This window comes from Tamandua tetradactyla, chromosome 9 (assembly GCF_023851605.1).
Source record: "Tamandua tetradactyla isolate mTamTet1 chromosome 9, mTamTet1.pri, whole genome shotgun sequence".
In the NCBI taxonomy this organism is placed as follows: Eukaryota; Metazoa; Chordata; class Mammalia; order Pilosa; family Myrmecophagidae; genus Tamandua; species Tamandua tetradactyla.
Window position 1 is genome coordinate 35,846,373 of NC_135335.1, and position 17,306 is coordinate 35,863,678.

The 17,306-nt window shown below is 40.2% G+C and overlaps 1 protein-coding gene across 7 annotated transcripts in view; it reads right to left on the bottom strand.

Moving 5' to 3' along the window:
* IFT122 (intraflagellar transport 122) overlaps positions 1-17,306 on the bottom strand; it is a 134,379-nt gene that overhangs the window by 69,787 nt on the left and 47,286 nt on the right. For all 7 annotated transcript variants that reach the window (XM_077116480.1, XM_077116479.1, XM_077116478.1 and 4 more), the window contains one exon: positions 15,890-15,965. In XM_077116480.1, coding sequence (XP_076972595.1) covers positions 15,890-15,965 — 76 coding nt within the window. The remainder of the gene's footprint in view (positions 1-15,889; positions 15,966-17,306) is intronic.

The following is a 17,306-nucleotide window of genomic DNA, read 5'->3' on the forward strand; positions in this document are numbered from 1 at the left end:
AATCAGAGTCTCTACAAGATATCATTCACAATGTCCCGGATAAGATCCAAAATTCCAAGCAGAAAATGTGAACTATGTACAAGAGAAAAGATAATCACTGAAGACTGATGCCAAGATATCCCAGAGTTGGAATTAGAAGATATGTATTTTAAAGTAACTATTACAACTATGTTTAAGATATAAAGGAAAATATGCTTTCATGAATGAATGAATAGGAACATTCAGCAGAAAAATAGAAACCATAAAAAAGAACCAAGAGACTTCTGGGAAAATGGTAGAATAAGATACACTGAGTTCATTCCTGCTCCAAGGAACAACTAAAGAAGTGACAAAACTGGGACAGCAGTTCCAGGGTGTGAGTGACCTAAGTGGGTCTTCTACAGTTTATAGGGAGGCCCTGGATCAAAAAGTTGAGGAATTGAGACAGAGAAAATGGTAAGTGAGTCTGTTGGGTCTCCAAGGGGACAAAAGGCTGTACCTAGCAAAGTGCCTGCCCCTGCAGCTAGCTTAGGATACCAACCTCATCAGCTCCATAGCCCAGTACGCCCTTGGGGAACCTGGAAGGCAATAAACTTGCTTTCCCTGCTCACAGAGACCATCCAGCTAGTGCACAGAGACTACCACTCCACTTTCCATACAGAGGTCTGGAGCCCTGAGGAGTACATGGTCAGGGAGGCAGCGAAGAAAAAGTAAGCCACACTGTACCTATAGCCCCCATGCCCTGCCCCCCACTGCATCCCACTCCCTGCACCCCGTGATTCCCCTCCAAGCCCTGCCCACCACACCCTGTGCACCCATGCCACACCCACAGCCTTAAGCCATACCCCATGTCCCACCCACACACCACGTCCCTGTTCTGTGCCCAATCCCCCACTATATCCCACCACCACTCCAAACCCTGCCTTCTGCCACCTCTGCCCTACGCATCCTCCTACTCCATGCTGTGCGCCATCCTGCACTGCACTGCAGGCCATGCCTGCCCTTGTGCCTTGCAACTCATACCAACCCCGCACCCTGTGCCATGCATAGCTGGCAGGCACTTCCACGTAGGTTGTGGACAGGGGATGCTGACATACCCAGTTCTACAACCCAAGGTCATTCCAAGTGAGAGTCTGGGGGCAACCAGTTCCATTGGGCCCACAAGCAGAAGCTGAGGTAAATACTGTTCACCCTCTAGCCCTAGGGTTGGAGGCTTTCAGTGCACACTGAGACCAGCGGACCTGCCTAAAATTATATAGGGTCTCCATGCAGCTCACCCAGCTGCTTCAGTTGAGGAGAGATGGGCCTGAGGGGAAGAGGAAGACCAAGACTGCCATCTGCTGGGAAGAAACAGAAAGTGCAGTTCCACAAACTGCCCATCTGTCGAGCTTCAAAGGGATCCTCAAGTAGAGCTCCATCCCCTGTATGAGTCCAGGCCTCAGTTTGGCAGGGAATTATTGATGAACCAAGTGCAAAAGGGGATGTTCAACACAATCCAAGCAACTACAAAACCTTAGACAACTGAAGGAAATCAACATCCAAAATAATCGTATTAAGATAATCAAGTATCTCGAAGTCAACAGAAAATCACAAAGCATATGAAGGTGCAAGCAGATTTAGCCCAGCTAGATGACCAAATTAAGACACTGCAGGAGCCAGACTCCGTGACAACTAATGAAAGATGTTCATACAACTTTCCTAAATAAATTCAGTAGGTTGCCTAATGACATAAAGGATATCAAAAAAACACTAGATGAGCATAATGAAGAATTTGCAAGAATAGGTAAAAAATCTCAGATATTAGAGAGATGAAAGATACTGCAGACCACATACAAAATATATACTAGAAACACATAACAGCAGATTTGGAGAACCATAAAAAAGAATAAGTGAACTAGGGGACAGGACAACTGAATTTGAACACACAAAAGAACAAATGGCAAAAAAGATGGAAAATTTTTAATTGGATCTCAGGGAAATGACAGTACAACACAAAGTACACAAATATAAGAATCATCAGTGTCCCTGAAGGAGAATAGAAGAGTAAAGGCCTAGGAAAATTAGTTGAGAAAATAATGGGGGAAAACTGTCCAACCTTCATGAAAGACATAAACATGCAAATCAAAGAAGACAACGAACTCCAAATAGAATAAATCCAAATATACTTACTAATCAGTCTGTCAAATGCTGAAGAAAAGCAGAAAGTCCTGAAAGCAGCAAGAGAAAAGTGACTCACCAAGTACAAGGGAAACCACATAAGACTGAGTTCAGATTACTCAACAGGCACTATGGAGGCAAGAAGACAGTGGTATGACATATTTAAGATCCTGAAACAGAAAGACTTCCAGCCAAGAATTCTTTATCCAGGCAAACTGTTCTTCAAAAGTGAGGGAGGCCTTCCGGGTCAAGATGGCGGCTTAACGACGTGCGCGTTTTAGTTCGTCCTCCAGAACAACTACTAAATAACCAGAAACAGTACAGAACAGCTCCTGGGGCCACGTCAGTGACCGGACACAAAGCGTACCCCAGTCTGGACCAGCTGGACCAGCTGCGAGCCCTCACAGAACCGTGAGTTCCCAAAGCCGCAGCAGGCAGCGCCCCTCCCCCACAGGCTGCTTCCCAGAGGGGAAAGGAAAGGAAATTTACCAGCAGCAGGGACTGAGCACAATTAAATGCCAATTGTGGCATTAATTAACAAATTCTGACTACTAAAAATAGGCCCCCAGCTTAGGTGAACCTGGTCAAAGCGGAGGTTGCTCATTTTTGCCCTGGTGCCAAGGGGCTGACGGAAAAAGTGGAAAAAAAAAGAAGGAAACAGAGGTTTTTGCGGCTGTGTTTCTACAAAAGCTTGACTGCCTTTGGATATAGCAGCAGGACTTCTCAGGCTGCAACTGCCCCAGGAATACGCTCTTTTGGGGGCTTGTCTGGAGCCTGTGGGAGGGGTGAAGCCCAACTCAGGTGGAATCCCTCTCTCAAGGAATTCAGACACCAGGGCTTGGTAATTTGAAGCCATTAAAACCACCCTACAACCTCTCCTCTGTCTCCACCACACCCCCAGCAGGGAGAGTCTGCCAAAGTTAAAGGTACCGCATCATCTTACACTGGTGGGACCTGCAGGCAGACAAGCACCACATACTAGGAAGTTAAGAAAAACAGAGCCCAGAGACTTCACAGGAAAGTCTTTCAACCTGATGGGTCTCACTCTCAGGGAAAACTGATGCAGGTGACTCTTTCCTCCTGATAGGAGGCCATTTTGGTCTGGGAAAATCCAGCTGGTGTCTATAATATCTAAGTAGACCCTCCTAAGGGTGGGGGGAGGAAAGGCACCATACAAGCAGGGCAAGAAACAAGAAAAAAAGAACTGAAAAATTCTCCTCTGTTAAACAAAACTTAAGCTAGAGGTCCAGATAAAGCTGAACTGAATGTCAAAGAACAGATAGACAACAAATTCATCTAGCAAGAAAAATTAGGTAAAAGAAGTGAAAGCAATCTCCAGAATAAACTTGTTAAGGTAATTAAATGCCTAGACACCAGCAAAAAATAACAAATCACACTAGGAAAATTGAAGATATGGCCCAGTCAAAGGAACAAATCAACAATTCAAATGACATACAGGAGCTGAAACAATTAATTCAGAATATATGAATAGTCATGGAAAATCTCATCAAAAACCAAATCAATGAATTGAGGGAGGATATAAAGAAGGCAAGGAATGAACAAAAAGAAGAAATTGAAAGTCTGAAAATACTTATGGGAATGAAAGGCAAGGGAGAAGAGATGAAAAAAACAATGGACACCTACAATGGTAGATTTTGAGAGACAGAACATAGGATTAGTGAACTGGAGGATGAAACATCTGAAATCCAGCAAGAAAAAGAAAATATAGTGAAAAAAAAAAGGAAAAATATGAGCAGGGACTCAGGGAATTGAAGGACAATATGAAGCACACGAATATACATGTTGTGGGTGTCCCAGAAGGAGAAGAGAAGGGAAAAGGAGAAGAAAACCTAATGAAGGAAATTATCACTGAAAATTTCCCAACTCTTATGAAAGACTTAAAATTACAGATCCAAGAAGTGCAGCATACCCCAAAGAGAATAGATCCAAATAGAAGTACTCCAAGACATTTACTAATCAGAATGTCAGAGGTCAAAGAGAAAGAGAGAATCTTGAAAGCAGCAAGAGAAAAGCAACCTATCACATACAAGGGAAGCCCCATAAGACTATGCGAAGATCTCTCAGCAGAAACGATGGAGGCAAGAAGACAGTGGGATGATATATTTAAACCATTAAAAGAGAAAAACTGCCAACCAAGAATTCTATATCCAGCAAAATTGTCCTTCAAAAATGAGGGATAAATTAAAACATTTTCAGACAAAAAATCACTGAGAGAATTTGTGACCAAGAGACCAGCTCTCCAAGAAATACTAAAGGGAGCATTAGAGACAGATATGAAGACAGAAGAGAGAGGTGTGGAGAAGAGTGTAGAAAGGAAGACTATGAGTAAAGGAAAAAGAAGGAAAATTAGATATGACATATAAAATCCAGAAGGCAAAATAGTAGAAGAAAGTACTACCCATGCAGTAATAACACTGAATGTTAATGGATTAAACTCTCCAATCAAAAGACATAGTCTGGCAGAATGGATTAAAAAAACAGGACCCATCTATATGCTGTCTCTACTCAAAGGACATGAGGGCAAGGACACAAATGGACATTTACACACCAATGTTTACAGCAGCATTATTTACAATTACCAAGAAATGGAAGCAGCCAAAATGCCCATCAACAGACGGTTGGCTAAACAAACTGTGGCATTTACATAAGATGGAATATTATGCAGCTGTAAGACAGAATAAAGTTATGAAGTATGTAACAACATGAATGGACCTTAAGGACATTATGCTGAGTGTGATTAGCCAGAAACAAAACGACACATACTGTATGGTATCACTGATATGAACTGAAATTAGTGAATAAACTTGGAATATTTCGTTGGTAACAGAGACCATCAGGAGATAGAAATAGGGTAAGATATTGGGTAATTGGAGCTGAAGGGGTACAGATTGTGCAACAGGACTGAATATAAAAACTCAGAAATGGACAGCACAATATTACCTAACTGTAATACAATTATGTAAACACACTGAATGAAGCTGCAAATGAGAATGATAGAGGGAGGAGGGCTGGGGCATAAATGAAATCACAAAGATAGATAGACGATAAAGATTGAGATGGTATAATCTAGGAATGCCTAGGTGTATAATGATAGTGACTAAATGTACAAATTAAAAAAATGTTTTTGTATGAGGAAGAACAAAGGAATATCAAAATGCAGGGTGTTGAAAACAGATGGTAATTAATATTTTAAAAATTTTTTTAACTTATGTGTGAGACTAAAGCAAAAAAATATTTATTTGGTACAAAATTTATAATTTGACTATTGCATTTCCTAATATAACTTATGTGGACAACTTAATTGAACACCATAAGTACATGAAACCTTGAATAGGGCATGAGATTTTGTAGGTTTGTCCAGAGTGATGCCTCGATAAATCCCAGAAGGATTTGAACAGTGAATAAAAAAGTATTTACAAAGTCCCCTTTGGGGAATGGTGAGAAAGGGGGAAAATTCAACTTCCCCAAGTGGAGAATTCTTGATATTCTCACAAGCAGTGGGGACAACCAAAGCAATAGGCTGAGCCCCCAATCTTGGGGTTTGTTCATATGAAACTTAACCCCCCAAAGGATAGGTCAAGCCTACTTAAAATTAGGCCTAAGAGTCACCCCCAGGAGAACCTCTTTTGTTGCTCAGATGTGGTCTCTCTCAGCGAACACGACACACCAACTCACTTCCCTCACCCTGTGTATGTGGGACATGACTCCCAGGGGTGTGGACCTTCCTGGCAACGTGGGACAGAAATCTCAGAATGAGCTGGGACTCAGCACCAAGGGATTGAGAAAACCTTCTCAATGGAAACGGGGAAGAGAGAAATGAGACAAAATAGTGTCAAAGGCTGAGCGATTTCAAACAGAGTCAAGAAGTTACCCTGGAGGTTATTTTTATGCATTAAATAGATATCACCTTTTTAGTTAAGGTGTAACAGAGAGGCCGGAGGGAACTGACTGAAAATGTAGAGCTGTGTTCCAGTAACCATGTTTCTTGAAGATGATTGTATAATGATATAGTTTTTGCAATGTGACTGTGTGATTGTGAAAATCTTGTGTCTGATGCTTTTTTTTATCTATGGTATGGACAGATGAGTAAAATATGGATTAAAAATAAATAAATAATAGGGGGAACAACTTTAAATAAATTTAGTAGATTAAAATGGTAGTGATCAATGAAAGAGAAGGGGAAGGGATATGGAATGTATGAATTTTTTGTTTTCTTTTTATTTCTTTTTCTGAATTGATGCACATATCCTAAGAAATTATGATGATGAATATACAACTATGTGATGAAAAAAAAAGAATGTTCATATTGTATGTTGACTGGTTTTATTTATAAAAATTAAAAAAAAAAAAGCTCCTAGAAGAAATTGTCGGGAATTGTCTTCAAGACCTAGTAACAGTTTGGGTATAAACTTTACACCCAAAGCACAAGCAACAAAAGGAAAAACGCATAAATAGGAACTCCTCAAAATCAAATGCTTTTGTGTCTCAAAAGAGTTTGATAAAAAGGTGAAGAGAGGGTGGTGGGACAGTGTCTCAGTGGCACAATTCTTGCCTGCCATGCCAGAGACCTGGGTTCAATTACTGGCCTACCCAAATTTAAAAAAAAAAAGAAAAGAAAAAAAGGTGAAGAGAAGGCCAACCCAATGGGAGAAAATATTTGGAAATCACACATTGGATAAAGGTTTGAAATCCTGCATACATAAAGAAATCATACAATTCAACAACAAAAGAACAAAGACCCCAATTGTGAAATGGGCTAAAGATATGAATAGGCATTTTTCTGAGGAGCAAATACAGACAGCTAAAAAAGCACATGAAGAGATGCTCATTCTCATTAGCTATAAAGAACATGCCAATCAAGACTATAATAAGAAACCACATCACATGTATAAGAATGGCTGCTATTAAACAAACAAATATTGGAGAGGATGTGGAGAAACTGGGACTCTTATGCACTGCTGGTGGGAATGTATAATGGTACAGCCGCTATGGAAGACAATCTGGTGGTTCCTCAGAAAATTAAATATCAAGTTGCCCTATGACCCAGCAATAGCACTACTTGGTATATGTCCAGATGAGTTGAAAGCAGTGACACAAACAGAGACTTACACACTGATGTTTACAGTAGCATTATTTACAATTGCCAAAAGAAGGAAACAATTCAAGTGCCCATCAACAGATGAGAGGATTGACAAAATGAGTATACACATATGATGGAATATTATGCAGCAGTAAGAAGAAATGACGTCCTCAAGCACTTGACAAGATGGATGAACTATGAGGACATAATGTTGAGTGAAACAGGCCAGACACAAAAGGATAGATACTGTATGGTTCCACATTTATGACTACGGTAAAAGTAAAATCAGAGGCTTATAATATCAGAATATAGGGGACCTAAAGACACAGGAAGCTTGAGATGGGTAAACAGTTAAATAATGAGATTGAACTTAATTGTAAGGGAATAGATAGAAGTGAAGTCAGTTTTCAGCCATATGGTGGCTGTAGGTCCACTAAAAGCTCAGTAGGCCCTCAGCTCACAGAGAAAGTCCTCCTACGTTTGGAAGGAAGAAGAAGAGATCCATAGCCCTGTCCTGCTCCCAGAGGCCCAGAACTGAGCCAGTTTGTGGAGCGATCCTTTTGCTATTAGGAAGTTCCAAGAAGCAGGCATCATTCTGAAGAGCAGAGAAAGTGGGATAGGGTGTTTAGGGGGCAGCTGGCACAGGCTGGGGTCCACAGAATCATCCCCTCTTCTGTCTTGGTGAGGGAAAGGGTGAAGCAAAGGAACTCTGTTCTAGTTTGCTAGCTGCCAGAATGCAATATACCAGAAATGGAATGGCTTTTAAAAAGGGGAATTTAATAAGTTGCTAGTTTACAGTTCTAAGGCCAAGAAAATGTCCCAATTACAACAAATCTATAGAAATGTCCAATCAAATGCATTCAGGGAAAGATACCTTGATTCAAGGAGGCCAATGAAGTTCAGGGTTTCTTTCTCAAGTGAGAAGGCACATGGCAAATATAGTCACAGTTTCTCTCTCAGCTGGAAGGGCACATGGCAAGGCATCATCTGCTAGCTTTCTCTCCTGGCTTCCTGTTTCATGAAGTTCCTGGGAGGCATTTTCCTTCTTCATCTCCAAAGGTTGCTGGTTTGTGGGCTCTCTGCTTCTCGTGGCTACATCATTCTCTGCTCTCTCTGAATCTCTCATTCTCCAAAATGTTTACTCTTTTATAGGACTCCAGTAAACCAATCAAAACCCACCCAAATAGGTAGAGACATGCCTCATCTAATCCAGTTTAACAACCACTCTTGATTAAATCACACAAGAAATGGCTGCCTTTACAAAATGGGATTAGGACTAAAACATGGCTTTTCAAGGGTACATACATCCTTTCAAACCAGCACAAACTCCTACCATGCCCTATCCAAATACAAATGAGGGCTTTTAAAAAAATTACCCCCAGAGCCTGCATGAAATACCTCTAAAATCTCTAGTTTTTTGGCAGTAGCCTGGATAGGGAAGAGGATTTATAAAAATTTTTCATGCCAGAGTGAAAAGATTAAGTATGAGAGCAGATTGATGGACCCAACCCATGAACTACAATATTCTGTGGGAGGGAATCTCTTAAAGGTAAGGCAGGGTTTTTCCAGGTCTTGTCTCATAACACACACTTGGGACAGTGTGCTGGGGACTGTCCCGAGCAGTGGATGTGATGATAGTCAAAAAGGGTAGATGGTGAGACTGCTGCAGACCTACTGCTAAGCTGACTCCTACCCAATTCTGGGCCAATATGATTTTATTTATTTGCTCCCTTGGATAACTGCACCTTGGGTCTCACTTTCTCCAGGATGCCAACTGCACTAGATGTGTGCGACTGATGTATCTCCTGCATTTTAACTTTTTCTTCTTAATATAAATACTCTGGTTTTATATTTTTATGTATTTTAATCTAAACCTTCATTCCTTCATTCTCAGGTACATGAACAATCTCAGGGATAAGTCTGGTAGCAGCTCTAGGTCTGCATAGCAGGAATACTTGTTTATTGTTGTTGCTTTATCATTACAAAGAACAACTACTTGAACTATCTCATTTTTGCCAATTAGAGCTGACTTTTCTCCCACAGTATCCTCTTGAAATCCCTCCCTTTCATGGGAGACTAGGTTTTAATTGGGTTGCCCCATGGCTTGATTTCCTACTGGAAGACTGGAAATTAGCATAAATGGGAAGATGGTGCAGAGAAGTAGGAGAGGGTGGGTCAGTTTAAAGGTCAAGAGAAGAAGCCAAGGTTAGGTGAGACTCATCTGTATATAAGGGATTCCTATCCCCAGCCTCTTAATCCTAGGGCAAAGGACTTGCTTAGTACATCAGAGTCATCCTTCACCGGATTAGGCTAGGGCTGTCATGCACAATTACTGTGGGTGTGGTTGTCCAAGGATGGATGTATGAAGCAAGACTAAACTCCTTAACCTTTCAAAAGTCTGGACTTTTGCTGCTTGGCTTCCAGAGAGAACATAAGTGAAGGCTTCTCTGTGGCACCCGGAGCCAGTATACTACCCTGCTGCAGCAATGATTATAATGTTATAGCAGCTAAAGGAGAAAGGGGCTTCATCTACATGCTGCGGGATCACTGCAAACCTACCTCACTGTGTTAAAGCAGGGCAAATGCAATAACGCATTAGGTGATGTGTGTCTGATCCTGGGTTCTTAACTTCCCCAAATGGTGCCCCCCTCTAGTTACTGTATTTGTCTGGGTTTTATAGAACTTCATGAGTCACCAATTTGGTGATTACTAGGTGGCCTAATTTGTGTAAATATAATGTGTTGGTCTTTCTCCATGTTCTTTGGAGGTTTTATTGTTTACAATCTTATTTTTGTGTGTTGGAAGAAAAATAGCCAAAGCATCTTTGACAAAAGATTCTGCACCAGGCAAAGAATCTGAAACATGCTTGGGGACCCCTCTTTGAAGAGAGGATCTTGAACCATCCTTTCCTTCATGTTCCCCTATTCCTTATGTTAGACTAGATCTTCTATCCCATAAATTTACCTCATTACCCCTCTCCAGTTCCTCCTCCCCAAACCCCATACACATTTAATTTGGAGGGTATCTCCAAAACTCTCCAAAGACTTTTACAAAAAACCTGAAGAACCTACAAACACTCCATCCCTCATTCCCAATCTTTTGCATTAAAACCATTCCTCGATGAGATTCATGCCAAATGATCAACACTGCTGTACTTGGATTGACCAAACCTACTTAAACATCAATCCTAGGATAGAGAGAAACAATGGGTGGAGGTGTTTCCATGTAGAAAGTAGAGGTGAGAGATCAAGAAAGGTAAGATGAATGTATATCCAAGTCACTCAGAAACTTTTATGCAGGTACAAGAAACTTATGTCAAAATGGCCACAAGATTGTCTAATAGGAGATGGAAGAATGTAACTCCATCTTTACTGCTAGAAACCAAAGCTTTGTATGGAATCTTGGATTTATGAGGAGTAAGAGAGGTTAGAAAAGCATGTATCTGTCTGGTCTTTCCCTAATCCTTTCCCCTTTTTCCTGAACTGCAGGAGAATGAGCCCCCTTGGGCTTTGGTGACCCTATCACTGGGGTATGTTTTTTTGATGGTTGATTTTGTACTGGGCACTTTCTCTTCTGCTATCATTTTGTAACACATGCTGACCCTTACCCTTACCCTCTTTTCACTTTATTTAATGAATAAATAAAGACTTGTTAGAACCGGAAAAAAAAAAAAAAAAGAACAAAGCCAGTAGGCTCAGGATGAAGGTAAATCAGAATATAGCAGTAAGGATGACATTGTCAGTATTTTATAACTTTACCCACTGTATGAAACCAATGGAAGAGAGGTTTATTTTGTTCAAAATGTACATTTTCTGTAGCATATAATCTAACTCAATCTGTCTAGACAGATCATTTGAACAACTCAAGCAAGGAACCCAGAATGGGAATAAGGGCTTGTAATTCTGTATAGCTTAATGTAATACCCGGATACATTCCAGAGTGTCATGTCAGGTTCATGTGTCAACTTGGCCAAGTTGTGGTACCTGTTTGTCTGTTTGGGCAGGTGCTGGCCTGTCTGTTGCAATGAGGACGTTTCATAGAATTAGATCCGCTGCATCCACAGCTGATTCCATTTGTAATCAGCCAAAGAGGAGTGTCTTCTGCAATGAATAATCCTTAATCTAATAACTGGAAGCATTTTAAGGAGGATTCAGAAGAGACAGATTCTATTCCTGCTTCGGTTGGCGAACCTCTCCTGTGGAGTTCGTCCAGACTCTCCATCGGAATCGTTGGCTTCACGAACTGCCCTGCGGATTTTGGACTCTGTGTTCCCGTAGTCATGTGAGACACATTTATAAATTTTATATTTGCAAGTGTTCCCTGTTCATTCTGTTTCTCTAGAGAACCCTGACTAATACACAGAGTATATTGAGTAGATAATTAAAAAGTATTGGCAAAGTCCCTTGAGGGATGGGAGAAAAAATATGGAACTTTCAAGTTTTAGTTGAGATACCATCTCAAACATCAGGGATTCCCAAGTCAATAGGCCAAGCCCTCAGGCTTACTCTAGTGAAGACTATTTCTGTAGCGGAGAAGCTAAGTTTACTTTATAGTTATGCCTAAGAGTTACTTCCAGAAAACCTCTTTTGTTGCTCAGATGTGGCTTCTCTCTCTCTCTAAGTTCAACTCTGCAAGGAAAATCATTACCCACCCTGCTATGTGGGACATGACATCCAGGGGTGAAAGTCTCCGTGGCGCCATGGGATCAACAACACCTTCCTGACCAAAAGGAGGAAAAGAAATGTAGCAAAATTACACATTGTTGATCACCATAGTTTGCCAAACACCAACCAACATCATTCCTGTTAACCCTAACAAACACCTAGGGTGCCATCTGAGATTCTACAAAAGTTTCACACACTAAGATTACCTCCCAGAAACCTACAATCTCCTGATGGGTTTCTAGGCCGGATAAGTCCTGAAATCCAGAGGGGCCAGCCGCTCCAAGAATATTAACTAGTTCCATCTCCCATTCAATATTTAGACACTCCTTTCCAACATGAAAAAGTTAGAATGGGCATAGCCCAAATTCCTCTAAAGACTGGGAGAGGATCAAAGAAGGAGAAATTATAACAGAGAAGACAGGATTTAACAAATGAGTATGACTGCTGGATCATTATATTGCTATTTCTTTCAGTCTCAAGTGTCTTGGAGCATCTAGTAGGAAAAACCTAAAATTGTGGAACTGTAACCCATACCAAACTCTGAAATTGTTCTATAACTACCTGTTATAATGTACTTAGAAATTTATTGCTTTTTTGTTATATATGCTATATTTCACAATAAAAAGTTAAAAAAAGAATCAAATGAAAATTCTAGAACTGAAAAACACAGTAATTAAAAGTTAAAATTTCTAGGATGGACTTAACAGCAGTATTAGAGATGACCAAAAAGTCAATGAAGTTGAAGATGGGTCAACAGAAATTATCCAATCTGAAGAACAGAGGTGGGAAAAAGATATTTAAAAAATTGAACAGGGCCTCATAAAACAATATTGGAATGTCTTATATATGTGTAATTGAAGTCCAAGAAGGAAAGGAATGAATGAAGAAGAAAAAATATTTGAAGAAGTAATAGCCAAAATTTTCCCACATTTGGGGAAAGACATAAATATATAGATTCAAGTCATTCTGTGAATTCTAAGCAGAAAAATCTCAAGTTCTCTTAAACATTCCAATGTTGGTTAGGAACTTAATAAAAATGTCTTATATCTTTCAATTTAAAATCACAAGTATAAAATTAATTACTTAATTACAATGCTTAAATGGTCATCACAAAACTAATCTTTATATATTTTAATATGAATCTGGCATTAGTCTGCCTATATTCCAAACGAGGGTTGGCGACTCACTAAACTTTTTGACCTTGTGCAAGTTATGACATCTTTCTGAGCCTCAACTTTCTTACATGTAAAAAATGATGGTGATTACAGTATCTACCTAATAGGGTTGCTATCAGGATTAAAAGAGTTAATCCTTGTATAGAGTTTATTACATTGTGCCTAGAACTCAATAAACATAGCTATTATTCTAATATTAAGCCAGATCACCTTAAATATTACAAATACTTTAATGTCCTAAATACACGGTAGATGTGCCAAAAAATACTTCATGAATGATGCACACGCTTCAAGTGTATAAACAGATACAGGAAAACTAGAGACCAAATCAATAAAATTAAGAAATCAGTTTTCATTTAATTCACCTCACACCCTTATTATAGAAAGCATGCACTTATTTAATTATAATAGGAACAGATATTAGAATTAATCATTCCTTTTTTAAAAAGGTAAATGAAAGCAGTTTTCTCATGAAGAACTTGCTGAAAGTTCTTAAACTTTCCAATTCCTTTTAAAAAGTAAATATTCTTTCATGTAGACTGATTCTATGACTGTAGAGAGACTGGATGTCGGTGCCATTTACTGAGCTAGGTGACAGCAAGAAATGGTCAGACAGGAGGGAAGGAATAGAATAAGAAAGAAAATGTCGGGTTTGAATACACTGCAGTGAGATGTGCAGATGACATGCTAGAGGGGACTCTGAGTCTTGGGCTCAGAGGACAAATCTGAGTAGAGACAGCAGTTTGCAAATCATCAAAACACAGATGGCGGAGTGCGGCCAGGGCTGTGGGCAGGCTGCCCGCGGAGGCCTGGCAGGAGACAACCGGCACAGAGCGTGCTGATGGCGCTGCACCTATTAAATGGGGCCACCTAGGATGTCCACCACTCGGGACTATTGTGAGAGTAAACTAAGTTGATGTAGTTAAAAGTGCCTTTAAACAATTAAAGAACTATGCAAATAGGAGGTGTAATTCGCATACAAATGAACTATCCCAGATTCTTTGCTTATGAAGTATTGTTAACCACTGTTTTAGCGTTGTTTAACCAAGATGTTACCTTTAACATCTTGATTCAGGAGTTTTAAACCTCTTTCAAAACATCACAATTATGACCCCAATGAAATGAGTAAGGAGCATATAGCTTTATTTCAATTTATAGAGATACAGTGAGATATAAAGAGTTGAACTGATTTTCTTAAAAAGTCAAAATACATGCTAAACAACTAATCGCAGTGCTGTGCTTTCACATTTATTGCTTTTTTTGTATATATGTTATTTTTTTTAAAAAAAGAAATAAAGTCAATTGTGGTGATAAAAAATATTTATTCCTTCTAGCCTCCTATATTCTGGAGCAGCTCGAAAGAAAAATCTGAGAGGATTGTATGGTAGCCCATGACAACTCTGGGATCTGTCCTGTAACTACTTGTTGAGGAGTGCTTTGAAAACTTTTGCTTTTTTATTTCTTTGCTTTGTATATATGCTATACTATATAACAAAAAAGTTAAAAAAAAAAAAAAAAGAAGAAGAAATCAGCCATAGGAAATGGAGAAAACATTCCACATTCACATTATCTTTTCTTTGCTCAGATATAAAATAAAGACCAATGGTAAGACAAAGGTAGAAGAAATTACTCCAAGGCTGGGCTACACAAACCTGAAGCCCCTCGCTTCAAGTATAACATATTTTGAGGAACAAGGATGCTGTGAAATGAATGTCTCCATTGAACAAGCCTGAATTTCTCATTTGCTGGCTGTGGCATGTAACCAATTCCCATCATGTTGGCATCTCCTGTCTACTAAAAGGTCTTCCTACTCCCAAGCTGTCTAAATTTTAATCCATCCCTTAGAAATGAGGGAGCCCTCTGAAACAAGAATCTGACCATGTCACTCCCCTGCCTAAAACAATCTATGGCTCCTGAATATTTCTAGTATATGATGTCCAACCTCCTTGCTCACAGTACTCAGTACTCACAGTATAATCATGTACTGCACTTCCTTTCCAGCTCCATCTTCTGTTTGCAAACTCTGGGAGGGAGTCAACTTGAACAACTCACTGTTTCCCAAGCTGTCATGTATATTTCTGCCTCCCTGCCTCTGCACAATCTATTTCATCTGCCTTAAACATCATCCTTAATGTCCTCTGTCTAACAAACAGCCCACCTAATCAAAAATGTCACCTCAACAAAATCTCCCGTATTCCCAAGCTGTGATGCCACCCTCTTATGTGTCCCTGAGGCTATCTCTCTGTACCATTCTCTAGTACGCCACTGATCACACTGTACTGGGCCAGTTCATTATTGAGCGGGCCCTTATCAGCCTGTGAGCTCTTATAGTGGAGAGGCTCTACATCATAACTTACACAGCTCTACATTAGCAACTCCTAACATAGGCTGAAGGGTTGGCCTAAGTGAGTGCTCATAACTGCTTGTAGGATAAACAAAGCAAATCCAGAAAGGCAGGGTCATGACTAAGAGTAGAGCTATACAGTTAAACCAATCTGGATTCTATCCCAGTCACCATCATTCACTAGCTATGTGGGACCTTGGCATATATTTTACTGCTGTTAGTCTCAGTCTACTCATTTCTAAAAAGTAAGCAGAGGAAGAACCTATTCCACAGGAAGTTGTAAGGATTAAATGCAATAAAGTATACAAAGCACTGAGCACAATACCTGGTCTGACAGTAAATACTCAGTAAATAGGAGCAAAAATTAAAACACATAATTAATAATATCATAGTCTTGGACTGTGAAAATATACTATCATGGGTATGACTGTAACTATTTTTTCCAACAGGTCTATACAGAGCTACATACCTGTTTTCCACTCAGCTGGTAGAAGGAAAGTTTCTGTCCCCAATCAGCTACAGCCAGGATGTCATTATGTTCCTCTCTAATCAAGAGAAAGCAAAACAGGTTACACAGAGCCATGACCTACTACTGATGAGTGTATGCCCCAAGGGTTTAACAAACAACAGGAAAAAGAAAGCCCCTGGTACAGGCTTTCTGGTTGCCAAATGTTATAATTGACTGATGCCAAAAGTTGTAATTTAGCCAAATCTATCAATCAGTCCAATATGATGAAGCAGAGGTGTGGTTCATGACCCTCCTGGGATCTGCTCTTTCACTGGATTTCCTGACAAGAGCTATGGTGATGGCACAGAGGCATAGCAGAACAGGATAAATCCCTCATTCCAAAGATATTTTGGGGAGCAATGTTAAGAAAGAGCAAATTTGCAGATTTAAGAGAGCTTTTCTCTTACATGCTATAAAATTGGAGAGATGGCTGAGAAACACTTTTTTTGTGTGTGTGGTGGGAAAACAGAGTGTCTGATTTTTTTAATGGAGAGGGGGAACTTTGCTTGCTCCTCCTGAAGTGGTTTCTGACTGGATCTAATTTAAAAACAAACAAAAAATGTAGTGGACCCTCAAAGACCAACAGTTTTCTCTGAAACTGAGTGTCTATCAGGATCATGGCAGTAGGATTAGGGCTTTAGGAGCAGCACAAGAGAGAAGCCCCCACAGTCGAGGCTGGGATCAGATTACTCAGGAATTCAGTTTAAGAGAGAGCATTGTTTTAATCCATCTGATGTTGCCTCTTCTCTGTTTATTAATTCCAGCTTTTCTCAACCCACAACTCCACAGCACGACTCCACTGTGCAGGCATGTCCAGCCTTTTTTTTCAAAATCCAGCAGAGAGGCAACTATCAGAGGCACAGTGCTCTCTCCTAAACTGAATATAAAGATAGAGATGTTAACAGAAAAGGACTTATAAGTGAATTTTGTGCGATCTGCACTGAAATCCACACAAAAGCCCAGCCCCTAGAGGTTCCTCTTGGGAAGGCTGCCTATGGCTCTGGGCTGGGTTCAGCCCCCACAGGCTGGATGGGTAGCTTTCAACCTCCTTTTTTTTCCCCAAAACAAAACTCATGTCACACAATAAAAGTTGAGCTGCTCTGGTGAAGCACAGATGAGGACCTGAAGCCCAGACCTTTCCTTAGTCCCCCATCTTCCAACCCATGACTCCTGGGTTGGAAGCTTAGCTACCAGTAAACACAGTTCAGGAAGCCCTAAGCTAGATTGCAATTGCCCAATCAGAACATCCTGGCATTCTGCTCTGTGTCCAATGGCTACCCCAGCTTTCCCAACATTCCTGTCAGTCAGTGTTGATCCTACAGGTAATCTCAATCGAAAAGAAGGAAGAAGGCCTGGCAGCCAGTGTTTGGGTGTAAGA